Source organism: Herpailurus yagouaroundi, unplaced genomic scaffold (genome assembly GCF_014898765.1).
Source record: "Herpailurus yagouaroundi ecotype Mexico unplaced genomic scaffold, PumYag 29, whole genome shotgun sequence".
In the NCBI taxonomy this organism is placed as follows: domain Eukaryota; kingdom Metazoa; phylum Chordata; class Mammalia; order Carnivora; family Felidae; genus Herpailurus; species Herpailurus yagouaroundi.
This window is the reverse complement of record NW_024412377.1, coordinates 43,406,909-43,434,506: the sequence shown is the minus strand read 5'-3', so window position 1 is coordinate 43,434,506 and position 27,598 is coordinate 43,406,909. Positions and strand designations below refer to the sequence as shown.

The 27,598-nt window shown below is 50.5% G+C and overlaps 2 protein-coding genes and 1 long non-coding RNA gene across 6 annotated transcripts in view; 2 read left to right on the top strand and 1 right to left on the bottom strand.

The window, feature by feature from the left end:
• ANXA6 (annexin A6) overlaps window positions 1–1,490 on the top strand; it is a 49,160-nt gene extending 47,670 nt beyond the window's left edge. Inside the window, exon 26 of the mRNA XM_040498039.1 lies at window positions 1,062–1,490. Within this exon, the coding sequence (XP_040353973.1) occupies window positions 1,062–1,121 (60 nt within the window). The 3' untranslated portion in view covers window positions 1,122–1,490. The remainder of the gene's footprint in view (window positions 1–1,061) is intronic.
• A 1,660-nt stretch (window positions 1,491–3,150) lies between these two features.
• On the bottom strand, window positions 3,151–18,534 carry LOC121045286 (uncharacterized). Of its 2 annotated transcripts, none has more exons than XR_005797681.1 (3): window positions 18,157–18,534; window positions 10,124–10,595; window positions 3,151–8,061 (listed from the first exon to the last, which is right to left on the bottom strand). It is a non-coding gene; the product is annotated as an uncharacterized LOC121045286 (long non-coding RNA). The 2 variants fall into 2 exon arrangements; XR_005797679.1 differs by having other exon boundaries at window positions 10,483–10,595.
• Window positions 18,535–18,650: 116 nt separating this feature from the next.
• Window positions 18,651–27,598, top strand: part of TNIP1 (TNFAIP3 interacting protein 1) — a 47,077-nt gene continuing 38,129 nt past the window's right edge. For 2 of the 3 annotated variants that reach the window (XM_040497986.1, XM_040497976.1), the window contains exon 1: window positions 18,651–18,818. The gene's annotated coding sequence lies outside the window, so the exon portion shown is untranslated. The remainder of the gene's footprint in view (window positions 18,819–27,598) is intronic. The other variant, XM_040497994.1, reaches the window with a different exon arrangement.

Here is a 27,598-nt window from a genome sequence, read left to right as displayed (position 1 = left end):
GAATTGATCCTATAGACCTAGCTACACATGTTCCCAAAGATGTGTAAGAGAATATTTATGTAGCAAAATATTGGAAGTCCTCTGTACAGAGCTGGTTAAAGAAAGTATGGTATACCTATACGATAGAGCACGACACAACCATGAAAAAGCTTGAGGAGGCTCTATCTGCTGATTTCGGATCTCCTCTAAGCCAAAAAAAGTATGCCCAGAATAGTGTGAGTGCTATGTGTCCATTTGTGTAGAAAAGGGACATTCTACACATATACATATTAGTATATGCTCAGATTGTTGCTGGGAACCCGCACAAGACAACAGTAATCGTAGCTCTCTCTTGATTTGGGGAAAGAGAAGTCAGGAATGGGAGATTTTTATTGTATCATCTTTCCTTTGACTTACATCGTTATTTATAATGATGATTTTTTTAAAATGATGATGATTTGATATAATGATGAGTTTACCAAAAAAAGGGAAAAAAAAGCATATATCATAAAAATAAAAATGACAGGAGCCACTCTAAAAAGAGGGAGAGTCTGGCCTCCCACAGTTCTGCTGGAGGCCAGATATTATGTGTCAAAAATACAATGACATTCACATAAATTCCTGCAAGGGCCTGGTACTCAGTAAGTGCTCCACAGTGTCTGTTCAAATAAGGAATCTCATTTGCGCATGTGTTAACGGCTGTGGGAGGAGGAAGGGAAGAACAGAGGGCAGGAACACTTCACAGAAGAAGGGGCATCAGAGGCCAGGCAGGATTTGGGAGTGGTGCAGAGGGCATGCTGGACACAGGAGTGGTAAGCATTAAAGTAGGAAGATGAACCTAGATGCTCCCAGAAGTGGGGGAGGGGGGGTGAAGCCACCAAGCTTCATGGGGGTCAGACCACAAAAGGCCTTGAGGCCAGGCTGAGAGCTTGGACATTTTCCTGAGGGTAGTGGGGAGCCACAGAAGGGACATAGTCACATTTGTGTGTTTGGGAGACATTAGGCTGACAACAGCTGGGAGGAAGGGGCATCGAGGCCATCAGGATTGTTTTAACTCATTGCTCTTCCTCTGCTCCTGCCAGGGTGACACCTCTGGAGACTTCCTGAAGGCCCTGCTGGCTATCTGTGGAGGCGAGGACTAGGGCGACCAGCTTTGGCCGGCACCTGTGCTGAGAAATGGTCAGCAGCACCAGCCGCCATGACCGAGCCTAACTGCTCCAGCTCCAGAGACTAAGGAAGGGACAGGGGTGGGGGGAGGGGGTCAGGGGTGGGCTTTTTGTCTTCAGCTGGGGTTTAGGAAAGGCTCCCACTCCCACAGGCCACTGAAGGCCCAGCACGGTCACTTCTGCTCACATGTGAGCAACTGAAGAGCCGTAGCCACAAATCCCGTCCACCTCCACTCCCCATCGTCCTCTTCAGCCCTTCCCAGCTTCCATCCCTTACGGCAGCCCTTGCCCTGCTTTGGGCTTTGTCAAATCCAAAAACATACTGAGCCTCTGTCTGTGAAATGAGTGAAGCGTGTGCTTTGAATGGCAGCGTGTGGTGGCAGGTGCCGATTAAGTGTCCTGGGGGAGAGAAGGGTCGGGTCAATGCCTTCCAGCCAATTGCCAGTCCCCCCACTGTTTCACCACTTGCCCCCATCCAGAGAGATGGAACCGGGAGTCTGGCTACCTGGGTTCAAATTTGCATCTGCCACGTGTATGCATTCTAGCTTCAGGCCAACCTCTGTCCCTGCCTGAGTCTCTACTCTCTTATCTACAAAGTAGGAGAGTTGGATGAAAGGATGTTGGCTTTCTCTAACATTGACAGTGTAAGATGTGCCCCCAAGTCATTCCCTTTCCACTTTCCTCTCTAACTAGAAACAGACATACAGACACATAAACATATTTCCCACGGGGTCTGTGTTTTTGACCTAGACCTGCCGCTGGATTGTCCTCATGACAGCCTGAGGTATTCACCCACCCAAGAGTAAGTTCTACCCTCATGCTCTTGACTGGGAATCCGAGTGAGAGTCTGAGCTAACATCTAGCCTGGAAAGGCTGCCTCAGTCCCCTCCAGGTCTCAGATACTCCCTCCTCCCTCTGCTGCCTGGACGTGTCTCTGTGCGTTCTTCATTCATTACAACCAAACCAAAACTTCCTCTTTTGAGCTCTTCAAGGGCACCAGATGTGATCGTGATCTGGGGAGGCCCGCGGAAAGTTTCTACTTTGTGAAGATCACTGATAAGCAGCAGCTTCTCCGTCTCCCTTCCATCGGATGTGTTTCTGCTCTGAGACTTGGGTCTGAAGTTGTCTGGTGAGGGTGACAGAGGTGCGAGGGCGCCTGCTGACTGGGGGGCCCTGCTCCCTATCCTGACTGGCCTGACCTACTTTGACAAATCAAGTGTGTCTGCTATAGTAGCTGTGCAGGGGGCACGGGGTTTGGGAAACGTGAGTGACCTTGGGCCTGCCACTGCCCTTACTGGGCCTCAGTTTCTACATTTGTACAGTGAGGGGTTGGATCCAACGATTTTTTTTTTTTAATTTTTTTAAATGTTTATTTGTTTTTGAGAGAGAGAGACAGAGCGTGAGCAGGGGAGGGGCAGATAGAGAGGGAGACGCAGAATCCAAAGCAGGCTCCCGGCTCTGAGCTGTCAGCACAGAGCCCAACTTGGGGCTCAAACCCACAAACCATGAGATCATGACCTGAGCCAAAGTCGGACGCTTAACTGACTCAGCCACCCAGGCGCCCCTGGACCCAGTGGTTTTAAAGAGTCCTATCTTCATCTCTGCCATAATGAGGCTGAAAGCAAGATGATTTATCTTGTTCTGTCCTCCACTTTCTTCCCTCCACCAGGCTGGGAACCCACATCCCAGGAGAGTCAGCTGAGAGCTTTTTTGGGTATTTACCCAACTTACTGCAACTATTATCAAAAGACAAATTAACAAAGTGGTTAAAAGCTGTGGAGTCAGGCCCTTGCCGCTAACTGACCGTGAGCATGGCATTTCTGAGCCTCAGTTTCCTCATCTAGAGAACAGGGTGTCCAGTTCCACCCATCTCTTAGCCTTTGAGGAGGAAATGAGGTGTAATGCAGGGAAGTACTCGGCAGGGGCCTGCCTTGCCCGGAGTCAGCTGTCGGGCACCACCTGCCCAGAGCCAGGCCCCGTTGTAGGAGGCTGATAAGTGGATCCCAAGATGTTTTCTGATTCTGCTATCAAGTCAACTGCAGATCACAGAGGCACCCAAAAACAAACATGAAAGCACCTTAAAAACATGTGCTGAGGGAAGAACAGGTCTGGGAGTGGCAAGGGAGGAGTGATGGAATCGGAGGGAATAGAAGGGGGAGGCCCCCTGAGGCCAAGGGGAACACACAAGCAGAGAGGCCAGGAAAGTCTCGAATTCCCAGAAACCAGGAATGAGGATAGCTGAAACTGATCACTCGCAATGTACAAGCCTGTTGTAGTTCCTCAAGGTGCAATTTTCACTTGCTTTTCAGTTAAGGTGGGTTGCATTCTGGGATTGGTCTCTAGTAGGAGGGAGACCCTTAGGGCTTGTGGGATGAGGCAGACGGCATTAGAAATGGGAGTGTGAACCCAACTATGGGGGAATGTCAGGATTTTATCTTACACCACAGGGGAGCCTTTGGAGGTTCTTAGAGGGAAGGTATGCATCTAGCCACACACTTGAGAAAAACCAACCGTGTGAGGGAAGGGTGGCCAGTTGGAAGGCTAAAGCAACAATCCCACTTAAGACTCAGGTGCCTGCAGAGCAAATCACATTTTTTTTCCCCTTGGAGCTGTGGCAGAGGAGGCAGCAGCCACTATTCAGAATCCCTGCACTTCATTCATTCATTCATTTATTCGTTCATTCATTCACTCTTGCAGCTTACACTTCTGGAATGCCTCCTGTATGCTGTGCCATATGTGGTGGATACTAAAGATATCAAAACTTAAGACTGTTGCCTCCTAATCCTTGAGAGCGGACATTTGAGTGTCCCTGTCACCCAGCTTACTCCAAAACACGCTGTTAAATGACACCGGAGATTGCTTCTGTGGCCAAAGTTCAATGGAGAGAAGTGGCGGGGGACTAAATTAAAACTAAAAGGAAAGAGAAAGCAGAAGCCCAAACCACTGCTGTCTCAAAATGGGAGAAAAGGAGGATGGTGGTGATGTTCTAAGTGTGGAAGGGGCCCTCGGAAAGTCTCACCTCCCTCTCCCTCTCACAGACAACCGTCCCAAGGGCACTTAGCGTTTCTGCGGCGGGCAGAACTGGAACCCTGCAGTCCTGCCCCATCTGGTGCTCTTGGACCCCCGCCCGTGTCTTCTCCCACTGTCTTCCTTCTTCCCCCTTCTGCCATGGGGCTTCTCTCTCAGCCTCTCCCCAGCTCCGCCCCTTGCTCTTGGCCCTGCCTCCTGCCTCCAGCCCTGCATTTTCCGTTCAGAGTGAACCCTTCTCAGAAGCTCCAGACTGGGAAGCTCCAACCTCGCTCTTTGGGGCCACAGGGAAACATCTGAAGTGAGTGGCCGGGAGGCAGTTGCCCTTCTAACCCGAGCAGAGAGCCGCTATTTGAGAACTGCCACGGCCACATTTCCAGCTGTTGGACAGCGGTGTGGGAACTGCTGGCTATCTGGAACGCCCTGATGTTTACTGTGCCCCAGCTTTGCTGAGAATAATGGGTAATCCCTCGGGAGGAGGGCAAGGGTGATCACCCTTATTCTAACGAGGAAACCAAGGGTCCAAGCGGTCAAACTGCCTGAAGGTACAGGACACATGTGGATTGAGCTGGAAATGGTCTTGCAGCTCATCCAAACCAACGCTCTTGTTTCAGGAGTTCAAAAATCAAGACCCAGTGACCATGGTCTTACTAAAGGCTAGGTCTGGGGTTAGCACCTGGGTCTCCTGATTCCTGCTCTGCTCACTACTCACAGGTCTTCCTCCTCTTGGTTACGGAAGCCAGGCTGAGCTGAGAATGGGAGGGAGAAGTGTCAAGTTGCCCAACCCGAATTTCAGAACCCAAAAGCAGCACATCGGTGTTCTAACAGGCCTATTAGACCTCAGGTTTCCCCAGGCAGACTTCCTCACTTTACAGTTGGGTTAGGCAAGCAGGAAATTCTAGTTCTTAACTGAGCCCTCTACTCAGAGGTTAACCGATGGAGGCAGGCAGGCTGGCTGGATCGAATCCCAGTCAGCCACTTAGAAGTAGATAAGTCACTTGGCCTCCCTATGCCTTGATTTCCTCATCTATAAAATGGGAATGACAAAGGTCGCTATTTCACAAGGTTGTTGTGAATCAAAGAAGCCAATGCATGCACATCTCTGAGCACACTATCTGGGACATAATAAGAACTCAATAAATATCAGCTCTTTGGTATTAATAAGTAGGCTAGGTTCCATTTCATAAAGGAGAAGAACCCAGAAGGGGAGTCTAGGCTAAAGTGTGGACCTTACCCTCCAGGCCTTGGCCGGCCCCAAAAGTGCAAGGGACAGGAGTAGAGATGTCCTTTAGAAAGACATCTCTGTGGCCAGTGTGAAGAAGGAAATGGGCTGGGAGACCATTGGACTGGCTTGCAGTGTTCCTCCGATATAGAAGGATGAGGACAGGAGCCAGGGCAGGAAAGCAGACATGGAGAAAAGAGCCTTTAGAAAAACATGGTGGTGTGAGAAACCAAGGAAACTGCCCAATCTGCCATGGGGGATTAGAGAGGGAGGGAGATACAAAGCCAGAGGTAATGTCATTACCCGGGAACCCAGAGGCAGCAGGTGCTTTTACAAGCAGCATGTGAGGCCGGAGACCTCCAGTGCAGGCCATCTCACTGCCCACCTCTCAGGTAAGAACTGGAGAAGCCATACGGGAGCTGTCTGGCAATGGCCCCTTCCCCTGGGCCAGCTGTTGTAGCAGTTTGCAGAACATGCATTTCCTTCTGTGGGACGGTCTCACCCCTCCCTCTCAGCTACCCCCATCTGCCTAGTGTGCTGCCAGCTGCAGCCAGAACCACCTAGTGGCTACCTCATTGGGATGGCCTTGGACCTTGACCTGGAGATAGCCATGGGCGGGGCTGGGAGGGCCTGATAGGTGAGCAGGGAGGGTGGGGAATGGATCTAGAGATCCCAAGTCTGTGCTGGGCTAGTGATTTCTGTTCTCCCACACGGCTGGTGTCCACTCAAAGCCCCCAAATCCCATTTATCACACACACAGAATTCCACATCACTGCCAGTCATACCCATGGGGACACACCATGTATATCCCAGAATCAGAAGCACACTGCTGGTAACACACACACAGAAATGCACACTGTGGACCACACGGGAAGATAAAATGATTAGGCCCGCAAATACGCCGCTCAGAAATACAGATACTGTTGTCCATATGCGTACTACACAAAACTCCTCACACAAGTACCTAGACTCGCCTTTCACACGCGCTCACCAGAGCACGTATGCACTCATACTTTCCTTGGCACACAGCCTTAGTGTGTGGCACACAACTCCGGGAATCACTGACCTGCCTGCTCTCGGGTATGTTCTTCGACAGCAGAACAAACAACCAGGCTCTGTGGAGAGCAAACTTTGCGCCCAAATGCTCTGGACTTGAGCTCTGCTCCTGTTTGCAGCCCTGCTCTGGGGGAGGCAAGACCAGCTCCTTGGAGAACCAGGCAGTAAGCGGGATCCGCCTTTGAGAGGAACGAAATCCCCAGGGAAGTCTTTGTGGAGTAGTGAGGCTCAACTGAGTGAAATGTAAAGAGGCAGGAGGGAGAGATTTGCTGTCAACAGCCCCCGTCCCGACTCGGTCCACTTTTCAAGGAGTGTTCTAGAAGCTGGCGGTGAAAAGGGTTAACAGTGCCACTGCTGCACACCCCACCTTCGGGTTTGGAAAACCTGAGTGCAGGGATTTGCCCAAGCGGAGTCAGGGTCCCTACGTCCCCGCTTGCCTTTTAGCTGTCCCCAGGACAAAAGTCCCCAGGTGAGTGAGATGGAAACCCAAAATGAAACTTTGCTAGGCTTCTCCCACTCGAGCCTTGTCACTGTCACTCTGGTCAGCAGCAACGGCAGCGGCTCCAACTCCACCCACAGCATTGCTCTCCAAGGCCTTGTGTCCCCTTGGGGGTGCACTGCGTTCTCTGGGGCAGACCTGCCTTCCCCTCACTGGGCCTCAGGCCCCCCCCCCCGCCACACCACCCCGCTTTCCTACCTAGGTGGCTGTTCTGGGGACAAGATGAGACGCAGCACAGGAGGAGCCTAGCACAGTGCTGTCTCCCTTTGCCCCTCTCCCGTTCTGGGGTCCAGGTTAATTGGAGTGCATCATTTGCATAGACATGAGACCTCACCCCGGGGAAATTCCCCCTGGTGACCAGGCTTCCTTTCTGAGGTCAGGCCACATCATCAGACTCAGCTCCTTCCTCTCCAGCTCGCCCCAGCCTCTTACTGGCTTTGGCCCCTGGTATCTGGCAGGTGGAGATCCAAGTTCCCAGATTGAGTCCTATCTTGTGACCAGGGATGCTGTCCAAGAGAATGTGAGGGTGGAGGGTGGGCTAGGGGCCTGGAGCAAAATCAGAAGTGGTCGTGACCCGTGCTCGAGGGCTAGAAGAAAGGCAGCAGGCAGGAGGTGGTTGAGAAGCCTAGTAACGCCAGCTTGTCAGGAACTCCCAGCCTGGCCTTGGGCACAGGTCTTCCCCTCCCCGAGCCTTAGTTTCCCCTTCTGTCCAGCCAGGGGAGTGGCCAAGATAATCTGTAAGCTTTGTTCCAGATCAAATGAGCTAAGAAGCCACTTCCTTTAGCAGCACAGTCTTGCAACATTCGTCCTTGGATCTTCTTCCTTTGACAAGAACCTTGCAACATACTGCCCTATATCTGTTTTTCTTTCCTTTCCTTGGAAAGCACAATTTTGCAAAATGCATTCCCGAATCCCACTTTCCAGATGCCGACAGAATCAACATGTACCTCGTCTCCTCGGAGCGACTTGGTTTGAGGTTTAATTTTTCCTTTCACATCCACTATGTAGAATGCCGTGTGACCACAAAAAGTGGAACAGAGGTCCCTTTTCTCCAGATTCTAAGATCAGTTGTCCTCTTGGTCTCTGACCCTGGTACCGAGAAGGCACTTTCCCTGGAACAAAAAGGGGGAACAATGAGGTCCTGGGACAACCTGCATCAGAACCAACTCTTAGAAAGGCAGCTTTGAGAGAGGGAGTCACAACTTTGAATCACCTGGGGAGCTTTTAAATACCAGTCCCAGGCCACCCCCCACCCAAGATTCTGATATAATTAGTCTGGAGTAGAGCCTGGGCATCTGTGTTTTCTTAATGCATTTAAAATTTTTTATTTTAGAGAGAGTGCAAGCAGGGGAGAGGGGCAGAGGGAGCAAATCTCAAGCAGGCTCCATACCCAGCACAGAGCCTGACTAGGGGCTCGATCCCAAGACCCTGGGATCATGACCTGAGCTGAAATCAAGAGTCAGACGCTCAACTGACTGAGCGACCCAGGTGCCCCGAGCATCTGTATTTTTACAAAGCTCTTCAGGTGATTCTAATGTCCAGCCAGGATCGAAAGCCACTGATCTAAGGCCCTACCCAAGACCAAATCTGGTAGACGCTAAAGTTGATGAACCCCTGACCTATGATATTCTTTATGAAATTATCCTATCTCCTATCTATTTATTTAGTTTTAATTTTTTGACAGAGAGACAGAGCGTGAGCAGGGGAGGGGCAGAGAGAGGGTGAGACAAAATCCGAAGCAGGCCCCAGGCTCTGAGCTGTCAGCACAGAGCGCGACGCTGGGCTCAAACCCAAGAACGCGAGATCATGACCTGAGCTGGTTGGACGCTCAACCGACTGAGCCACCCAGGTGCCCCTGAAATTATCTTAATGGGCATTTCTTCTATGCACACAGGTATTCCCAGGATTATGCATGGACAGAAAGAATTGACTCCCTTTCACAGATGAGGAAGATAAAGGACAGAGAGAGGAAATTGCTGCTCAGGTCATACAGGGTTAGTAGTGGTCCTGGCACCTAGTGGAAGCTTATAGACTCAAAGTATTTTGGGGGGCACCTGGGTGGCTCAGTCAGTTAAGCGTCCAACTCTTGATGTCGGCTCAGGTCATGATCTCACAGTTTCTGAGTGCAAGCCCCACATCAGGTTCCACACTGACAGTATGGAGCCTGCTTAGGATTCTCTCTCTCACCCTGTCTGTCTCTGCCCCTCCCATGTTCGCTCTCTCTTGCTCTCTCTCAAAAATAAGTAAAAAACAAAACCAAAACAATAAAAGAACTTTTAAAAATTTATTAAATTTTTTATTATTTTTTTTATTTTTTTATTTTTTTTATTTTTTATTTTTTTGCAAAAGTCACGGATTTGTTACATGGGTGACCCAGAGAAGTATTAGCAGGCTAGTCCCACTGGTCTGTGACAGTGAGTTCTTGGCTGCCTTTCTATGAGCAGATAATTCTTACTTTGGAGTTAGAAGACCCAGTTAGGGATCTTCGACCTTTCAAACTACTAAGTACTGAGATAACCCCTGGGAGCTTACTAAAAATGCTGCCACTAGGACCCTGTCCCCCAGAGAATATGATTTCTTAGGTCTGTGGTGGGACCCAGAGGTCGGCCCAGAGTCCTGGGCTAGGTCCCAATGGTACAAGGATTTCCCATCCTTGAGGAGCATTCAACAGACTTGGTCAATCAGGAAACCCAAGAAGTCAAATTTAGCATTTGCTAAATAAATATCGACTGACTATTGTGAGACTGGCCCAGTGCTGTTCCCACAACATCAATAAGACCAGAGACGTCAGGGTTAGAGAGGTGGGATTGGGTGATTAGGTATCAAAGGAGAGGGGCCTGTGCATATGCAAATTTCACCCATCTTTTGAGGTCTGGCACAGGCCTTGTCTCCTTCAGGTGACCTCTGCAGATATGACCTGAGTTTGAACTCCAGCTGTGCCATGTGTTAGCTGTTGGCTTAAGCCACTATGAAGATGAGTTTCCTCATCCAAAACACAGTGGTACCAATCTCACAGGGTTCTGATGAGGAATGCATGAAAACAGTCTACTTAAGAGCCTTTAGCATCAGGTCAGGTACACGTTCATCTTAAATATTAGCTATTACTGTTATTATTTCCTGATCGTCTTGGCCAGCCCTGATTTCTCCTTTCTCTGAACTTTTGGACTTCCTTACAGTGTCAAAATGGAAGGTCCCTTAGTGATCATCTTGTCTGATTCCTTCACAGTCTAGAAGGGGAAGCTGAGTATCAGAGAAGGGAAGGGACTTGCCCAGAGCCACACAGCAGAGCCAGGACTCAAACTTAGCTCCGCTAATGCCCAGTCCAAGGGCCTCTTCTTTCTTGATGTTCTTCCCGTGGCCTGAACAAAGAAGGCAATTTCAGAAAATCCGTGGCTGGACAAAGAAGAGGTGAGAGAGAAGACAGGGGAAGTTAAGTGTGTTCAGCATTCCAGTAAGGAGAGCCCAGAGCTAATCTTCCCCCAGGATGTGCAAGCCGTGTTCCTAACTGAAGATTCTAGTTCATATGGGTCTACCTCCTTGAGCCTCCTTAACCCTTCAAGGTCCTGCCACCATTTATGACGCCATGAGCAGGAACCGGTCCAAGCAAGGCTTTGTGAACTCACAGAGGATCTATGACTATTGTGGCCTGTGGAGAGAAAATATCATGTTTAGAGGGAACACTGCAATCCAGGAATGTCAGGGCTGAATGACACACAATACCGATGAGAAATCTGAAACCAGAATTCCTCAAGGAAGGGACATTCCTCAATTTCACAGAAGGCTCTGGCTGACCCAGATGGCTGGTCACAGGTCACCAGGAGGCTTCTCAAAGGGAGCCAGGGACACGATCTCTCTCTCTGATGCTGAGTCCTGCCACCATCCTAAGTCCCAGTTGGGGACATAGGTGAGGGAGGCCCTGCAAGTTGGTATCAGAAGGCAGAGAGGGGAGCATCTGACAGCCTCAGTGTGAAGTGTATTTTTACTCCCTGCAGAGAAAAGGGTCTATGTGCAGGAGTGTGTATTATCCTTTGCACCTGGTCTAGCTCAGGGATTGGTGTTATTCGTCCTATGGAACTTTCTGTGATGATGGAAACATCTGCACAGTCTGGTATGGTAGCCACTTGGCCACATGTGGCTGTTGAACACTTAAAAAGTGGCCAGTGAGACCAAGGGACTGAGTGCAGTGTGGGAAACGGCACTAGACTAGGAGTCAGGAAGTCCCTTCATTTACTCACTTGGAAAGTCACTTCCCCTGTCTGGCCTTCACTTCCTTATCTGTAAAGTGAGGCTGTTGGGCCAGGAGGTGCCCCTAGCATTCCCCATGGGATTCCAATCCGAGGAACACAGAAGCAGCAGAAAACTGGATTCAGTGGACTCTCTCCCTCCCTCACCCCCTGCTCCATTTCTCATCCCCCTGCTCAGGCTGAACGTGGCCCCATGTGACTTGGCCCTGTTTATTTCTCCAGGCCCAACTCTGTTACTTCCCCCTTGCCTGCTTCAAACTCCATGCTCCACTCAGAGTGAACAATTTTCAGTTCCCTGAATGTATTCTCTCTTTGCATATTCTATTCCCTTTCCTAAGAACACCCTTCCGTGTGCTCTTGCTTTGGCCATTTTCAGGCCTCAGCTGACATGTCACTTCCTCCAGGAAGACGTCCCAGATCCCCCAATCCTGACTAGATGCTCCCCTGTCCAGGCTCCCGTAGTTCCCTGTATTTCTCCTGCCAAAACACATCTCTACCACACTTTGTTATAATGATCTATTAGCCTCCAGCCCCCAGAGCAATGCTATCTGATAGAACTTTCTGTGATGATGGAAATGTTCTGTACATGTGCAGTCTACCGTGATAGCCACATGTGGCTGGCTGCTGAGTGTCTGAAATGTGGCTAGTGCTCCTGAGGAACTGAGTTATTAACTTACTTAATTTTAACCAATTTATATTCAAATAGCCATGTATGGCTAACAGCTACTGTACTGGACAGGGCAGCCCCAGAGTCTGTGTCCTCTGAGTAGGCAGGAAGTGGGTCTGACTGGTCCATTCTTGTATCCTCAGTGGTCTATAATGTTGCTGTTAAGAATAAAGAAACTCTGGAACCTGAAGTGACCAAGAAACCTGAAATGATCCAGAGCCAACCCATCCCCTCTGAAAGCATCTTTTCAGTGGATAATGAACTGAGATCTTATGTTTGTAAAGTACTTGAGAGTTTACAAAGCATGTCAGCAAACCATTTTATTTCAATTACCTTCACAGGAGGCAGGCCCAGCAGGACTCATTACCCCCGTTTTACAGCAGGGGATCACTGAGGCTCCGGATGGGGAAGTGAGGCTCAGGAGAACGAGCTGGTTAGTGTAGAGCTGGGCTGCTCCGTGGTGGGTAGGTCCCTAAGGCCCCACTTGACATCGAAATGAGACCCAGCACAGAGGGAAGGAGTGAGCTTTTCCTTCCCTGTGGAGAGTCCACAGACAATGAATGGAAACAGACGGAAAAGGAATGGGAGGGGGGGAGGAGAAAGTGGGCTGGGCATCTGGAGGTTTCCTGAGGCCCTTGGGAGCTGGAATCCCCCACCTCAGGCAAAGGAGGAATTAGCAGTCCAAGGGAGAACCCAGGGGTGGGGTAGGTGGGCAGACCAGGTCGCCCCTGCCCCCCTGCCAGTTCCTGGTCCAGCCACAGAATCATCAGGCCCCCAGCTCCTCCCCAGAACTCCCTCCCCTCCCTGGAATGCTTGGCAAGTGATAGCCAGTCTGGGAAGCGACAGGTGGGGAACCGACAAAGAAGGGCCCTGTGCTCTGCCAGGGGGCAGGATGGGGCCTCAGCTGGGCCTTGTGGGGCTGCCTGGCGGCTGGCTCCTCCGTCTCGGGGAATTCCCCTCCTGCCTAAAAGTCAACCCAGCCCAGCCCTCCTTCCTGCAGAAGCACAGCGAGCAGAGAAGCCTTCACAAGGCGGCAGCCCCCGCTGCACCCACCCTCGTCTTCTCCTGCCCCAGGTGAGTGACCCAGCCTGGGCGTCCATGAGCCAGGACAGGGGTGAGGGCTCACTGCACAAGGGTGCCGGGGCCACCAGATCACCCCCCAGCTCTGCGCCAAGAGCCACCTGGCCTCCTACTCTCCTGCCAGCTGGGTTTGGCTGGTCCCCTGTGCCAGCTCCCGCCCCCCCTCCCTCCCCCCCCCCCCCCAGGGCTTGGGCTCTGGGCCTCTCTGCCTCCTTGCCTGGCCTCATTCTCCTCTTGCTGCTCTCCTTCCATTTCTTATTTCCTCTTCCTGTCCCCCTCTTCTTGCCCCCTCCTCAGCCAGTGTTTTTCTCTCTAGTCGCTGCCAGTTCTTCCAAAGGGAAGGAAAAGAAAAGTCGCTTTTTGTCTTACCCTTCCCTGAAGGAAAGGGACTGTGCTCACCAGTGTGCATGTGGATTTGTGTCGGTGTTGAGAACGTGTGTCTATGTTTGCGAGCGTGTGTCAGATATATGGAGGTATATATGCATGGGCCTGAGCGCAAGTTCACAAGCATGTCTGTGTTGGGGAGTGTCTGGGTCATTATGTGAATGTGTGTGTGAATGTGAGCTTTGGAGGGTGAGTGTGTGCGTGTGTATCAGGCACTTTAGTGGTCTACAGCGAGGTAGGAAGAGACCAGGTGGGAGTCTAGCCCTGCCTTCCTTGGGAACACGATGGAAGGCTGGGACCCTCCTTAGCGCTGGGGCAAATGCATCTCTGGAGGGCTCTCTCACCTACTTTCTCCCTAGGGCTGGCTGGACCCTTCTGCGGTTGAACCTTTAACAGAGGGCCTCAGGCGCTGGGAGTGGGTGAGAGCTGGCAGGCAGTGGTGATACGGCCTCCTCTTTACACCCCAAGCAGTCCAGATTTTCCAGAGCTGGTCAGAGGCCCAGCCCAGGGAAGTCCCTTGCTAGGAGGAGCAAGAAGCAGAGACCAAGTCCCTGTCACAGCTGCTTCTGGGCTGGAGAACAATGGAGGGGGAAGCAGGAGGGACCCTGGGAGAGGGAGAATGAGAGAGGACACGGGGTGAGGCTGAAGGAGGATGGCTCTCTGGGCCCTGTCAGGGCTTCCCAGGATTAGGAAATGTCTGGTTCCCATGGGGCTGCCTCCCTCAGGGGATGGGCTTGGCTGGCCTCTCCCCGCTTCTAGGAGGGTGACAAGGAGCAAACTTGGATCCGAACCCAGATCTGGCTTGACATGCTGACCTGAAGACAAGGAGGCCCAAGGGAGAGGAGGTGGACCAGGGGAAGCCTGGGGCTCCCAGGAACTGTGGGAGGTGCCTGGTTAGGCCACATATGCTCCGGGGCCGGGAATTTCCCCCAGAGTCACTTGGCTCTTTCCTCTCCGCCAGTGGCGTCCTAGAAACCCTAGTGTGACTGGCAGGCCCAGGGCCGCAGCGGAAACAGCTGGGAGGGAGAAAGAGGAAAACAGGAAAGACCCTGGAGAAAAAGTCAAGAGAAATGCCTTCTAGGCCTGGTGCTTCCCAGAATGCTTTGTGAGGTCTAGGGCAAGTTCATCCTCAGCTCTGGGCCCTGGGCATCGCTGCCTTTAACTCACCCCAGGCCCCGTGGCATCTCGTTACTTCTCTACCCTATGCATCAGACTCTACACTTCAGGTTATTGGTGAGGAAACAGGCAGAGGGCGATCATGAGGTGTAAGGGCAGGGCTGGGACCTAAACCCAGGTCTGTCTGACTCCAGAGCCCACACCCTAACCCTTGCATGGCATGCATGCTCTTGGAGGAGGGGGAAATCATGAATATGAGATGCTTTAGTTCACCTTAAGGTGCATAATGAATGTGAAAAGTTATGGATATCTTAAAGCCATCCTATCCATCCCTCTGGCAGTTATTGGGAGGTAGACAGAATTAAAAACGCTTCTTAGGCCGAGGGTGGGAAACAGAGACTATAGGTACTGCCCACTTATTTATTTCTTACCAAAAAATATGATTACCTACGACAATTTCAGTCAACATCATGTGCTCGATGTGCATTTCTCATTTAGCTATCACTAAAATCTCTCTCTCGTGTGTGCACACCCAATACCAAAAAGCACCTAGAATCCACCGTGGGTTTCATATTCCCAAGATTGCCCTGGGCTATGGAGACAGGAGCCCGGATGGAAGGAGGGGACCCAGACCCAGGATTGCTCTTTTCCTAGTTCATTAGCTGCTCACCTTGACTTTCATTCACCTCTAGTCAACACCCCAACTCACAAACTCACCTAATAGAGTGAGGCCGAGTTTGTTGGTTTTAGAAGCTTCACTTCCCATCGGTGGGGTGTGTGAAAATAGGACTGCTCTAGGAGCAGGAGCTGTGGGTCCTAGCCCTGAATGTGAACCACAGACTTGCTGTAAGACCTCCAGCAAGTTCCTACCCTTCTCTGGCCCCCAGAAGCTTCATCCCTATGAGAAAAAGGCTGGGTCTGATCCTTTCGAAACAACCCTTTAAAGACTGGCATTTTGAGCTCTGTCTTAGTAGCTGGCAAGCCTCTGGCATAATGCTCAAGAGCGTTAAGCGGTTAGGAGTCTGGATCTTCAGGCTCCAGTTACCTGTTGCTGTGTAAGACCTTGCACAAGTCATCTAACACCTCAAAGCCCCAGTTTCATCTGTGAAGTGGGGATGGCAGTGGTAATAACCTCATGGTGGCTGGGAGATACCCTGTAATGTTAAAGTGCAGACCTAGCACATAGCAAACACTCCATAAATGCTACCTCTTAACGTTTTTAATATGCTACCTCCACTCTTCTTTAGAAACTTGATTTGGAGCTTAATCAGGTATGGGTGAGTTTGGGGGTATGTTTTTTGTTTCCCTCAAACGTGGGCTTAGATCTTCCTTCGGGGCAGCCTTACTGGAAGTGGTGCAAGGGTAGGGAGTGGCAGGAAGGAGATTGGGAAGTTTCATGTTTTAAAACAAAACAAAATAAAACACAGGCCTTTGATTCTCCTCCGAGGTAGAGCTTTGTGCCCGTGGTTGTTGTCACTCTGGAAGAGCAAGAGGTTTCCAGCTGCCTGGGTCACTCAGCTTCCGGCTTGGACATCTCCTTCTAGATCTGAGGGTGGCAGGGGGTGCCAGGTGAGGGGTGCTGTTTCCCACTCCACCTGGGGGCTAGGGTCCCATAGAGGATGTGGATGGTGACATGGAACTTGGGGAGAATGCATTCCTGGGTTTAACAGTGAAGTTCTGTCCAGTGCTGGCAATCCATGTTTAGATGCCACTATCATTTTTTTTTTTTTTTACTTTAAAAAATGTTTATTTATTTATTTTGGGAGAAATAGAGAGAGGGAGAGAGAATGAGTGGGGGAGGGGCAGAGAGAGAGAGAGAGGGAGAGAGAGAATCCCAAGCAGACTCCTTGCTCAGCACAGAGCTGACTCGGGGCTCGATCTCATGACTGTGGGGTCATGACCTGAGCCAAAATCAAGTTGAGTCAGATGCTCAACCAACTGAGCCACCCAGGTGCCCCAATTTTGCTTTCTGTAAAATTACCACTATCATTTCTTGAGTGCCTACTGGGTGCCAAGCTTTGGGCTTTACTTGCATTATCTCACTTATCTTGATGATCACCTTAGGGGTAAAGTACAATTATTTTCTCCATTTTTTTAGGGAGGGACTGAGCCTTAGGGAGGCCACCCAGGTAGCAAGTGGTTGAGTAGGGGTTAGAACCCAATTAGTTAAATTCATAGCCTATGGTCATAATGAATGTTGAGTTTGTGTAAGAAAAATCATGATACTGGGAAAACAACATGGTACAGTGGAAAGAGTACACATGACTGGAAATCAAGGTCATGGTTTCCAACCGTGAAGGCACCACTCAATGTATGTGGCCCTGAACAAGTCCTTTACCACACTGAGGTCTCGGTTTCCCTACCTATCAAATAGGGGATTGTGAACAATGGTCTCCATGGCTAATGTGGTGGGTTGCTCTGAATTCAAACTAAGACCTAAAAGGAAGGATGGGTGTGCTCATGACCTTGAAGAGGTAAGTTTTCTCCCATATTGTAAGTGTGAAAAACTATCCCAAGATTGGAAACCAGGCAAAAAAATGATCATATGACCTTTTTATGTAGTACCACAGCACTGTCCAACAAGTCCACCTAGGGGTCATCAGACGCTTTAAAGCATGAAACTATTTGTCTAACTCTTTAAGGTCAGATATTTTACAAAAACAGTTGAAATGGTTTGGAAACAAAACGCAAATAGTTGGAGACTCTTCGTTTCTTAAAGTAAATTTCGGTGTTCATGAGAAGACTTAAGTTGAGAGTAGGAAGACAGCATTCCAGGAGGAGGCAAATTGGGAAGTGTAGACAAATAGCAAGAAGAAAACCATTTTGGGGAAGCCTAATGGGTGGTGGTGATGCCTGAGAGCTGCTTATAAACCGTGGGTTGGAGATTCTAATCCCCCTGTACCCCACCCCCCATTGGTGACACTCAGCGGTGCTTTGCTTGGCCTTTGCATTCCCTCCCCCCACCTCTTTAAAAATCAGAGTATCTGAGTACTTATCTTCATAAGTAAAATGAACCAGAATATTGTTTTGACAATTTGATAACACTTTCGAAGTAACTTAAAGCATCCCAGAATTTGGAAACGTCTTTGAGGTAACTGAACTTACAAAGCTACAAAGGAGACTCCTTGGATTGGGTCTATATTTGGGTAGGCGTGTGTGTGTTTATGTGTATGTTCACACAGTCACAGTTGATTGACAGATCTCTCCTTCCCTAAAATGAGGGCCTGTATAAAATACCTCTCCAAATCCTTTCTGAGGATGAGGGCCTGTCAATGACTAAGTTTTCATCAGTTGCGGAGAAAAGGGTCTTTTGCAATCAATTTTTCATAAAGCTATATTTACCCCATGAAAAGAGCTGTCCTTTATTCCAAGTTCAGGTCCTTCCACTTTTTGAAATTAAAACTCTCTTTTAAATAAAATGACGGGCTTAAAAAGAAACAACAACAAAAAAGAGTTCCCACCGTTAAACCAAGCCGCTTCTTAAGGGTCTGGGAAATCCCACAGCTCTTCAGGGGATCTGGCCCACTTATATGTAGGCACAGTGGGAGGCGGGCTCTGGATTTGCCCACTTGGGTTTGAATCTTGGTTCAGCCACTTACTATCATCTAACCTCTCTGTGCCTGTGAATTTATTTACGGTAAACAAGGGGATAAAACCCATCTCACTAGGGTGGCGTGCGAAAGAAATCAAGTAATTAATGCATGCAAAGTGCTTACAATGTCTGGAGCAGTAAGTATGCAATCTTCTTTAGGGGTCCTCGAATTTGTGGGAGCTCTATGAAGTTGTCCAGGAGCGCCCTGGACCCAACTCTGGGGCCCTGAGCTCCAGCTCTGGCTCAGCTCCAGATGCTTACGTGCCTTTTGGCAAGTCCCCTCTCCGCTCGGGTCCGTGTGCCCCTCCGCAGCAAGGAAGCGGTGGGGTGGTCTCTGCGGTTGTTCTCCGCTCTGAAATTCCGGCCTCATCCCGGGCTCCGGGGCTTCCGGCGCGGGGACTGCCGCGAGGGGCTGCCCAGGCTCGGGAGGTCACAGCCCGAGGGGCGGGCCTGCGGGAGTGGGCACCGGCGGCCGCTCGGCTGCTCTCCGCCCCGGACCTCCCAGGGCGGCCGCTGTTTACCTCGTTTCGTCCCACCCCCGCGCCCGCGGGCCCGCCCCGGCGGCGTAGCGCGATTGGGCGAGCGGCCTGTCGATCTCCGGGGACTTTCCCAGGGGTAGGGTAGCCCAGCCCCCGACACTTCCTCGTCCCCGGCGCGGTCCTCCGCCCCGGCCGGGAGCCCGCGGAGTTCTGAGGGCCAAATTCTGGCCGCGGCCCATAACCTGTCCCTGGACCCTGGGCTGGGCGCGGAGAGCGGGGCGCTGTGTCCCAAGACCCCCACCCTCAGGTAAGCCGGCCGGGCGGAGCGAGGGTGGGGCGGAAGGGAGTCCGGGACCCGGCCGTTCAGAGCCTTGGCAGTGACCCGGCACGGAGGAAGGGGGAGGTCAGGCCCGGTCTGGTGGCCGGGGCTCCTCGGCTTTTGGGCCCCGGCGCGTGAGGCCCGGGTGGCGGGGGTCGGGCCGTGGCGAATCCCTGCAAGGCTCGGAGGGCGGTGGGCGCGCCTGCGCACTGCGTGGGTGAACGCTGTCTGGGAACAGCGTACAGGCAAATGTGCAGAGCGTGCAGAGCCGCCGGTTAGGGGACAGTGGGCTGGCGTGGGTCTGTTTACAGTGTGCGAGACCAGCTTGGGAGCAGTGTGCACATGTAAGGAAGAGGAAAAGAAGTTATTGGGCGAAGTTATTGGGCGCTTTCCAAGTGCTAATTTAAACCTTTAACATGTTTTAAACTCATGTAATTGTCACATTTTCCCTTAAAATCAGTATTATTATTATCCCCATTTTACAGTTTAGGGAATCGAGGCGCTTAGAGATTGGGGTCACACAGCTAGGGAGTTGCAAAGTCAGGAGTTGAACCCGGGCCTTTGGCTTCAGAGTCCCTGCTATTCAGTTTCTTTTGAACGAATTTTGCACACTGTTGGAAGCAACATTTGTGTGCATTTGCAGGGTAGACTAGTGAGTTTCTGGGAATGATTTTGGATGTGTTTCTACACGTGGGTGAGTTTTCCACTGTAGGACATTTGTGTGTGTGTGTGTGTGTGTGTGTGATGGTGTGTATGGAAGTGGTTGCATTATACATTCATTAATTGTGTGTATGGAAGTGGGTGGGAGTTTTGTGCGACTGAATGAGAGATTGTGTTTTGGTTGGGGGGCCAGATACAGAAGAATCAGCAACATCCATCCCTACTTCCTTGCAGAATGACAGTACAGAGAAATCTGTGGATTCCCAGTGCATCATGTTGATTTCGCAGTATCATTAAAATAGAATTTAATCAACATCTATTTTCCAAACAGCAGGGTGTGGTAGAGGGGAATTCAGCATCTTATGAGAAGTCAGGAAAGAGGATTCTTTTTTTTTTTTTTTTGTATTCCTGACAACGGATATTGCATTAAGAGGCTAGAACATTTATTAGTACAAGCTCACAGGAATCTCGTGATTAATCTCCTTATTTTACAGCAGAGAGAACTGAGACAGTGAAAATCCAATGGCAGTAACGATGACAGTGTACATTTATGAACACTTACCATGTGCTGGGCACAGTGCTTCACCTTCAGTATCTCATTTAATCTTTTCAACGGCTCTAACTGCTATTAGCTCTAGTGCCTAATAGTAGCCTCAGTTTTCAAATGAGGAATCGAGACCCCAAAAGGTTAAGATTTGGCCAAGACCAGTAAGCCTTGAACAGCATGGCCCTGTTCTCTTTCCACTGACCAAGGTGTCTGTCCTCTCTGTGTCCTGGGAAAATAGTGTAATCAGGAACTGGCACTTCATGGAAGCACTTGATCATGTCCCCCTGGAAGCTGCAGTAGTGAGTGTCCTGTATTCTACATACTTCTGTGGCCCTGTTTTCCACCACCCCGGGGTGTCCTGTGGGTACCCGTGAGGCTCTCATGCTGAGGGGTGGTACCTGCCCCTATGCCCACACCAGGTCTTTTGGGGCCCCAGGAAGCTAAGGGGTCTGACTCATACCCTTAACCCTAATGTTGCCTGTGAGTTGGGGTCCAGATGTCCTGGGCTGGATGGGGCCGACCTCATTTGAGCCCCTCACATTTGTAGGAGGCCGTCTGTCTCCCTCTGTCTCTGAGTGCTGCTTGGTATTACTTCTGCTTGCACTGCAATTTAGCCCCTGCAGCCTGCTTGTCTTCCCTCCAACACACCAAGCTTGTTCTTGACTCGAGGTCTTTGTATGTGCTGTTCCTTCTGCCTGGAACACCTTTCCCCATTTCTTTACGTGGCTGGTTCTTCCTTATCTGCCAAGTCTCAGCTCAAATGTCACCTCTTTAAAGGGGCCTTCCCTGATCATTCTATGCAAAGTAGCCCCTTTTTTCACTTTCTGTCATATTACTATTATGTTTTTATACATTCATCATGCTCTGAAATAATCTTGTTTATTTGCGACTGAGAAAGTATATGTACAGAGCTTAGTGTCTAGAATATAATAATTTTTAGTGTTTACTTGTCTGTTGTCTTTCTCTTTTCCTGGGAGAGAAGGATGAGAGCAGGAACCACTTTAGTGCATGTGCATTCTTGGTACACGAGTGTCTGGGGTAAGGCTCTGCTGGGTTTGTTCAATGGATGCGTAGAATAAAAGAAACTAGAATAATGGTGCATTTCACCCAGGCGGGGAGATGGGAACACACTTGTCCCCGAAGGGTAGTGGCAGTGTCAGTCAGAGAACCAGAACGTGCTCCCCAAGGGATTTTTTTTTCTCTCTCTCTGATAGCCAGCACGCTTTTCCTGACCACCCTTGTGCCCAGTGCTTGCAGAGGAACATGATGCTTGGGTACATAAGGAACTAGCTTGGCTGTCCAGGAACTGGCAGTGGAATGCAGAGAAATGTGCTCTGAGCATGTTGCCCCCAAGTGCCTGGCATAAGTCTCACTGGAGTGCAGGACAGTTTGGGGGCACCAGGTGGTCAGAAGGCTTCCGGAGGGAGGTGACTTCAAGGCCAGACTCTAGGAAGACGATGAGAGCAGAGTGGGGCCTGAGCCCCTCTGGAACTTGTAGACTGGGTAGAGGATTGGGGGTAAGGCTTTGCTGGGTTGGGGGAGCTGACCAGCTGGCCCAGGAAAAACCCTGAAGGTCTTGACTACCAGGCAGAGAAGTGGTGGTTTCTCCCTTGTTGGCAGCCTTGGGAAGTGATTAGAGCAGCGGGGCTGGCAAACTGTAAGCACGCATGTGGAGCACCTGGGTGGCTTGTTAAATGCATACTGGTCCCTGTACCCCGAGGGGCCGAGGCAGCGGGTCGTGCCCATGCCTGGTGTGGCGCACGGTGGGAACCCCTGGTGGAGAGCGTGTGCTTCAGAGTTTGGCACACCTGAGAGGGTGCAGCCCCTGCCTCCTCATCTGTAAGGCCCTCTGAGGTCAGCGCTGTCTTCTCCCGTGCTGCGAATTCACGGGACAGCGCAGGGCCGATGTGGGGTAAGTGATCAGTCAGTGCTAGCCATTGACCTTGTTAATGACGATCGTCATGAGGATGTTGAAGGGATTTCAGTAGGACATGATGGAGAGGGTCCAATACTCCATGTTTGGGGATAACCGGCCTTAACCCCTCTGCCACCTGTGGACCATGCTGTGTCCTGTCTGGATGGGTCGTCCCCTGCTCTGTGTCAGATGCCTTTCCATCCCTGTTTGGAATAGTGGACACTTACACGCGCGCACAGCAGACATCTGGCCTGAAGTCCCTCAACAGCACCTCGCACCCCAGCAGGTGGTCCTTCAGCCTCAGCTTGACCCCATCCCCAGGGTCAGGGAGAGCACTGCTGCCTGTAGGCAGCCTCTTCCCATGTTATGGATGGTTTGATTTTGTGGGCACCCCCTGCCCCGGGTGCAGGTTCCCCCTGTCTCCCCTTCTTTTCCCTCATTGCCCACCCGACCGCTTTGAGGGAGGGCAGGCATGGTTCCGCGTGGGAAGAGGGTGCCCAGCGAGCCCCAGAAAGCCTAGGTCTGCCTCCCCTCTGTGTCCCCACCATCCTGGGCAGCCTTGGGCAGGTCTTCTTCCTCTGCTGGCTTTGGTGTTACTGCAAAATGAATGCAGTCCACTTGCTGGTGTCTTAGAATGTTCTCTTTCAGCCCTAAAAACTCTGTACCCCAGTGACCGGGCTGCCTCTCTCTGGCTCTTCCTGCTGGGCCGGGCCTTTCTGGGTCCACCCTGCCCACGCCTCCTTGCTGCACCCCTGCCTACCCGAAGTGACTGCTTCTCTTTTCCATGTCCGTCTTTGAAAGGAGGGTGTCTGGGACCCTCTGGAGAGTTCCCAAAAGGGAGGCTCAGGGAAGCAGGGAGCAACTCCGTTGGTTCTGCGGAGCAGAGCTCCCCAACCTCCAGAGATAGACCTTGGCAGCCACGATGGCCAGTTAGTTGCAGGAAGTTTTTGATGTTTTTTCCCCATGACTGGCCCAGGACAGTCACTCTTCTGAAAGGAACAGATGACTGGCCTGAGGAACAGCTGGCTCTTTGTCCCCAGGCAGGGCTGAGCTCCTCTCTCCCCAGGGACCTCACCCTGAAGCTGTTCCCTGTGTTCTTGAACACCTACAGGGTGGACAAACCGGGTGGCCTGGCAGATATGTGTGGGGGGGGGGGAGGGTGGGGGTGCTGTAGGAGTTGTGTCACCAAGGAGTCATACTTAGAGGCCAGAGCTGGTATTTTTAGGGCGGGCGTGGGGGGTGTCCCATGAGTCAGGGGCCTTTGGTTTGGTCTCCACCCACACTGGAGAGTACTCGCTCCACTTTCCACCGACTGACAGGCCACCATCCTGTGCCTTCCTCGTGGCCAGCTTCATCAGTGGTCTGAGGAACGCTGGTCCCTCCATCCCCACTTCTGCCTCTGCACGTGTTCCCCCATCCCCCAACCCCTGGAAAGAAGAACAGAGGTCTAAGCATGGCAACACTGACATTTAGAGAATATGAAGGGATCTTTCAGACATAGAAGGTAACGTGCACACACCAGGGACCCACCCATCCGGCTTAAGAGATCCAGATCCTGTACACCTGAAATTTCTCCTTGATCATCCCCTTTATGGAAGTAGCGAGTGTTCTGATTGAGGGTTTATTGTCTTATGTTTCTCTATAGTTTTATTATACATATATACATCCTTAAACAATATGTAGTAATTTTATATGTTTAAAAATGCTATTTAAATGTTATCATACTGTCCGTATGCATTGTTTTGCCTGATATTGTGTTTTGCCTAATATTGTGTTCATGAGATCCATTCATGTTTGTGTCTCTGGTTGTAGTTCATTCATTTTCACGGCTGTATTGTATTCCCTGGTATGAACTTGCCCCAGTGTATTCATTTTCTTCTTCATTAGGTAGTTTCCAGCCTTTGCTTCTAGAACAAAGTATCTTTGGCTCTTATCTGAGTGGTCTCACCCCTGTCCAGCTGTCCCCTTCCTAGTCACTGTGGCTTCTGCTGGGGTTGTACTTTAAGGTCTGCAAGGAGCTCTGTGGTTCCTAGTTGGTCCTCCCAGCATTTCCACGGGGAGGAACAAGGGTAGTATGTTCAGGGTCACCTGGCAAGGAACTGAGCCAGGGTTTGAGCCCTCCTTCCACCATATGTAGAGAAGGGAAATTCTTTTTTTTTTTTTTTTAGAGAGAGAGAGAGAGAGAGAGAGAGAGAGAGAGAGCGAGCACCCACGCAAGGGAGGGGCAGAGACAGAGAGAGACACAGAATCGGAAGCAGCCTCCAGGCTCTGAGCTGTCAGCACAGAGCCCAACACGGGGCTCGAACCTACAAGCCGTGAGATCATAACCTGAGTCAAAGTCGGACATTTAAACTGACTGAGCCACCCAGATGTCCCCGAGAAGGGAAATTCCTACAGGTTGTCCCCTTCCCCCTTAGAGGGGTAGTTACAAAGTTGGAGAAAGCCTTCATTGGCTAACCAGCTTTGGGCATATTGGGGACTGGGAGACAGAAGGGCAGCCAAGTCCCTTTTGTCTAAGGGTGGACCTGGTGCCCTTTGTCCCCATGGCTGATAGTTGAGGCACTCCTTCTGGGCCAAGTGATGTCCCAGCCGCTGGGATGGAAGCTGGCTTCTAGGCACGGAGTGTGTGTACCTGTGGATCGCAGGAGCTGAGAGGAGGCACGCACGGGTTGGAAGGAACATGGGCTGGGGTTGCTGGGGCTGCTCTCTCAACCCCTCTTAGGAAGCTTTCGGTAGCAAGGAGTACAGGGTGGAACCAGTGATAGATGATCAGGTGTGGGCTCTGCTTTGTCCTTTGGCAATCGTGTGGCCTTGAGCCAAGCTCTGCACCTGTCTGGACTCTGCTTCCTCTCCAGCAAAGCAGGTGTTCCTGCTGTGAGGACCCACAGGCGGTGGGCGGGGAGCTTTGTACTGTTCCCAGTTGAGGGTGGTTATCCAAAGTCTGTTGCTTCTCTTCCCGCCTTTGTCATCTCAAGGCCAGCCCTGGCCTTCCCAAAGCCAGATCCTTTCCAGTAGTTTCCAGGTTGAAACTCGCCTCTACAGTTGCCAACTCTCCATTCACTGACTTCCCTGACTAGAAAACTTGCTCCTGGAATTTTCTTGTGATCAAATCCCTATAACCTTGTCTGTCCATATGAAGCAGGTACATAATGAGCTCTCACCCCTGCCCGCAGCCCTCCAGGCCTCCTTTGGTGCCAGAAGAATGGGCCTTCCCTATTGTCATGACCTTGTCAGAACTTAAAAAAATTTTTTGATGTTTATATATTTTTGAGAGAGAGAGAGAGAGAGAGAGAGGGAGACAGGCCGAGGTGGCGGTGGGGGGGGGGGGGGGGTGGTATAGAAGATCCGAAGTCGTCTCTGTGCTGACAGCAGAGAGCCCGATATGAAGCTCAAACTCACGAACCGTGAGACCATGACCTGTGCCGAAGTTGGACGCTCAACTGACTGAGCCACCCAGGTGCCCCAAGACACTTAAATTTTTAAAACTTATTTCAAGATATCCCTTTAAAAAAGTTACAATGACATTCTCATCAGAGGAAAATTCCCCAGAACTAAAGCAATACAAAAGGCATAAAGTAAAAAATGAAAGATGTCTTCTTTCAGGGCACCTGGGTGGCTCAGTCAGTTAAGCTTCCGACTTCAGCTCAGGTCACGATCTCACAGCTTGTGAGTTCGAGCCCCGCATCAGGCTCTGTGCTGACAGCTCGTAGTCTGGAGCCTGCTTCGGATTCTGTGTCTTCCTCTCTCTCTGCCCCTCCCCTGCTGACGCTTTGTCTCTCTCTCCTTCAAAAATGAATAAACATTTTTAAAAAATTTTTAAAAAGAAAGATGTCTTCTTTCTCCTTCTTTTTCCCTTCCCCTATCCCCACTGTATTTTTATTTTTTTATGTATAGAGAGAGTGTGCACGTGCACATGGTGGGGGGGGCGGGGAGAAAGAGAAAGAGAGACAGAAAATCCTAAGCAGGCTCCACACTCAGCACAGAGCCCGACGTGGGGCTCAATCCCATGATCCTAGGATCATGACCTGAGTCAAAATCAAGAGTCAGACACTCAACCTACTGAGCCACCCAGGTGCCCCCCGACTGTATTTTTAAAATAGAACAGGACTAGATTTCCCTTGAAAAGAGTTTCAGTTTTATAGGTAAAATAAAAGTTTCTTTTGTTTCTAGTCCCTATCCCAAGTCCCTCTCTAGAGCTGCTAGAGCAGCTTGGTGTGCATCTTTCCAAACCTTCTTCTATGTGATTTAAGCTTTTACACACATGTATGTATATAGACGTGTACATGTCTGTGTATCTACACGTACGTGTACGTACATATAGACACACATGCAGTTGTATGTGGGGTTTTTTTAAAGTAGTATCCTGGAGTGCCTGGCCGGCTCAGCCAGAAGAACATACAGCTCTTGATCTCAGGTTCGTAAGTTGGAGCCCCACACTGGGTGTAGGAATTACTAAAAAAAATAAATAAATTTTAAAAAGAAATACAAAAATAGTATTGTATTATACTTTGCTTTTTATCCCTAACGATATTTTATGGACATGTTTTGATGTCATTGCACATCAGTCTGCCCCGTTCTTTTTGATGACTGCATAGTATTCCAGTGAGTGAATGCACCAGGGTTTATAAAACCAGTGCCTCCCTGGGGGACGTTTAGGACATTTCGCAGTTACAAAGCATGTGGCAGTGCACATTTTTGTTCAGCTCCTGTGGGCAGTGACACAAAAATTTCTGGATTCTTAGAGGATTACTGATATAGTCAGTTACCTCTGGTCCTGTAGATGATTGAAACTTCAAGCGTTACTTTTCTATGAGAACTTTGTTCTCAACTGATCAGGCGTACAAGCAGGTGTTGACGTCATTGAGAAACAACATTCCACGCTGTGGGTGACCCAGCTATAAGAAAAACAAATGTACACAAGGCTGTATCAAGAGAAACACAATACCTAAAAAGGTGGAGGTAAAAGTTCTTCTGTTTGGTCAGGTAAACCACACCTGGAGTGTTGTGTCCAATTTCAGGACCAGCTACGGATAGGGTAGTGGTAGAGGGTTGAGGGAGGTGGATAGGGGGAGGGGTCTAGAAGCCAGTTCAAGGAACAGCACAGGGAACGGGGTCTAATCAGCTTCAAGAGAATGCTGTAGGTTCCAAATCTCTGCAGGGCTGAACTGGAGAAGAGGGGCATCTTGTTCCTTATTCTAGAGGACCCCAGAGGGTAAAGTGAGGGCTGGTAGAAGTCAAACTGGGAGTAGTCTAACCACAGCCAGTGTTGGTTACCCAGGGGAGGGTCGTTAGGGAGGAAGTTGGGTCCCTAGGATGGTCATCTGGAGTCCCTTGGTTCCCCTGGGGACTGGATAAGTACAGGACTGAATTTCCCCTGAGCTTTCTTCCAGCCTGAGATTCTAAGCCCTGGTGACTGCAGGTGATCAAGGGCAGACTGGGGCCTGGTTGTATACAAAATTAGAGATGCATGGAGGCAGGTGCTGGGAACTGGGGAGCATGTTCCAGATAGCCAGACGGCAGGACTGGTTTCCTCCCACTGTGCCTCAGCCCCTTGTCTCTCAGGTGGTGCGGGCCAGTGGAAAGGGCACCCAGTGTTGGAGTCCGACAGATTGAGCCTGGATTATTTGTTCTGCCACTCACCAGCTG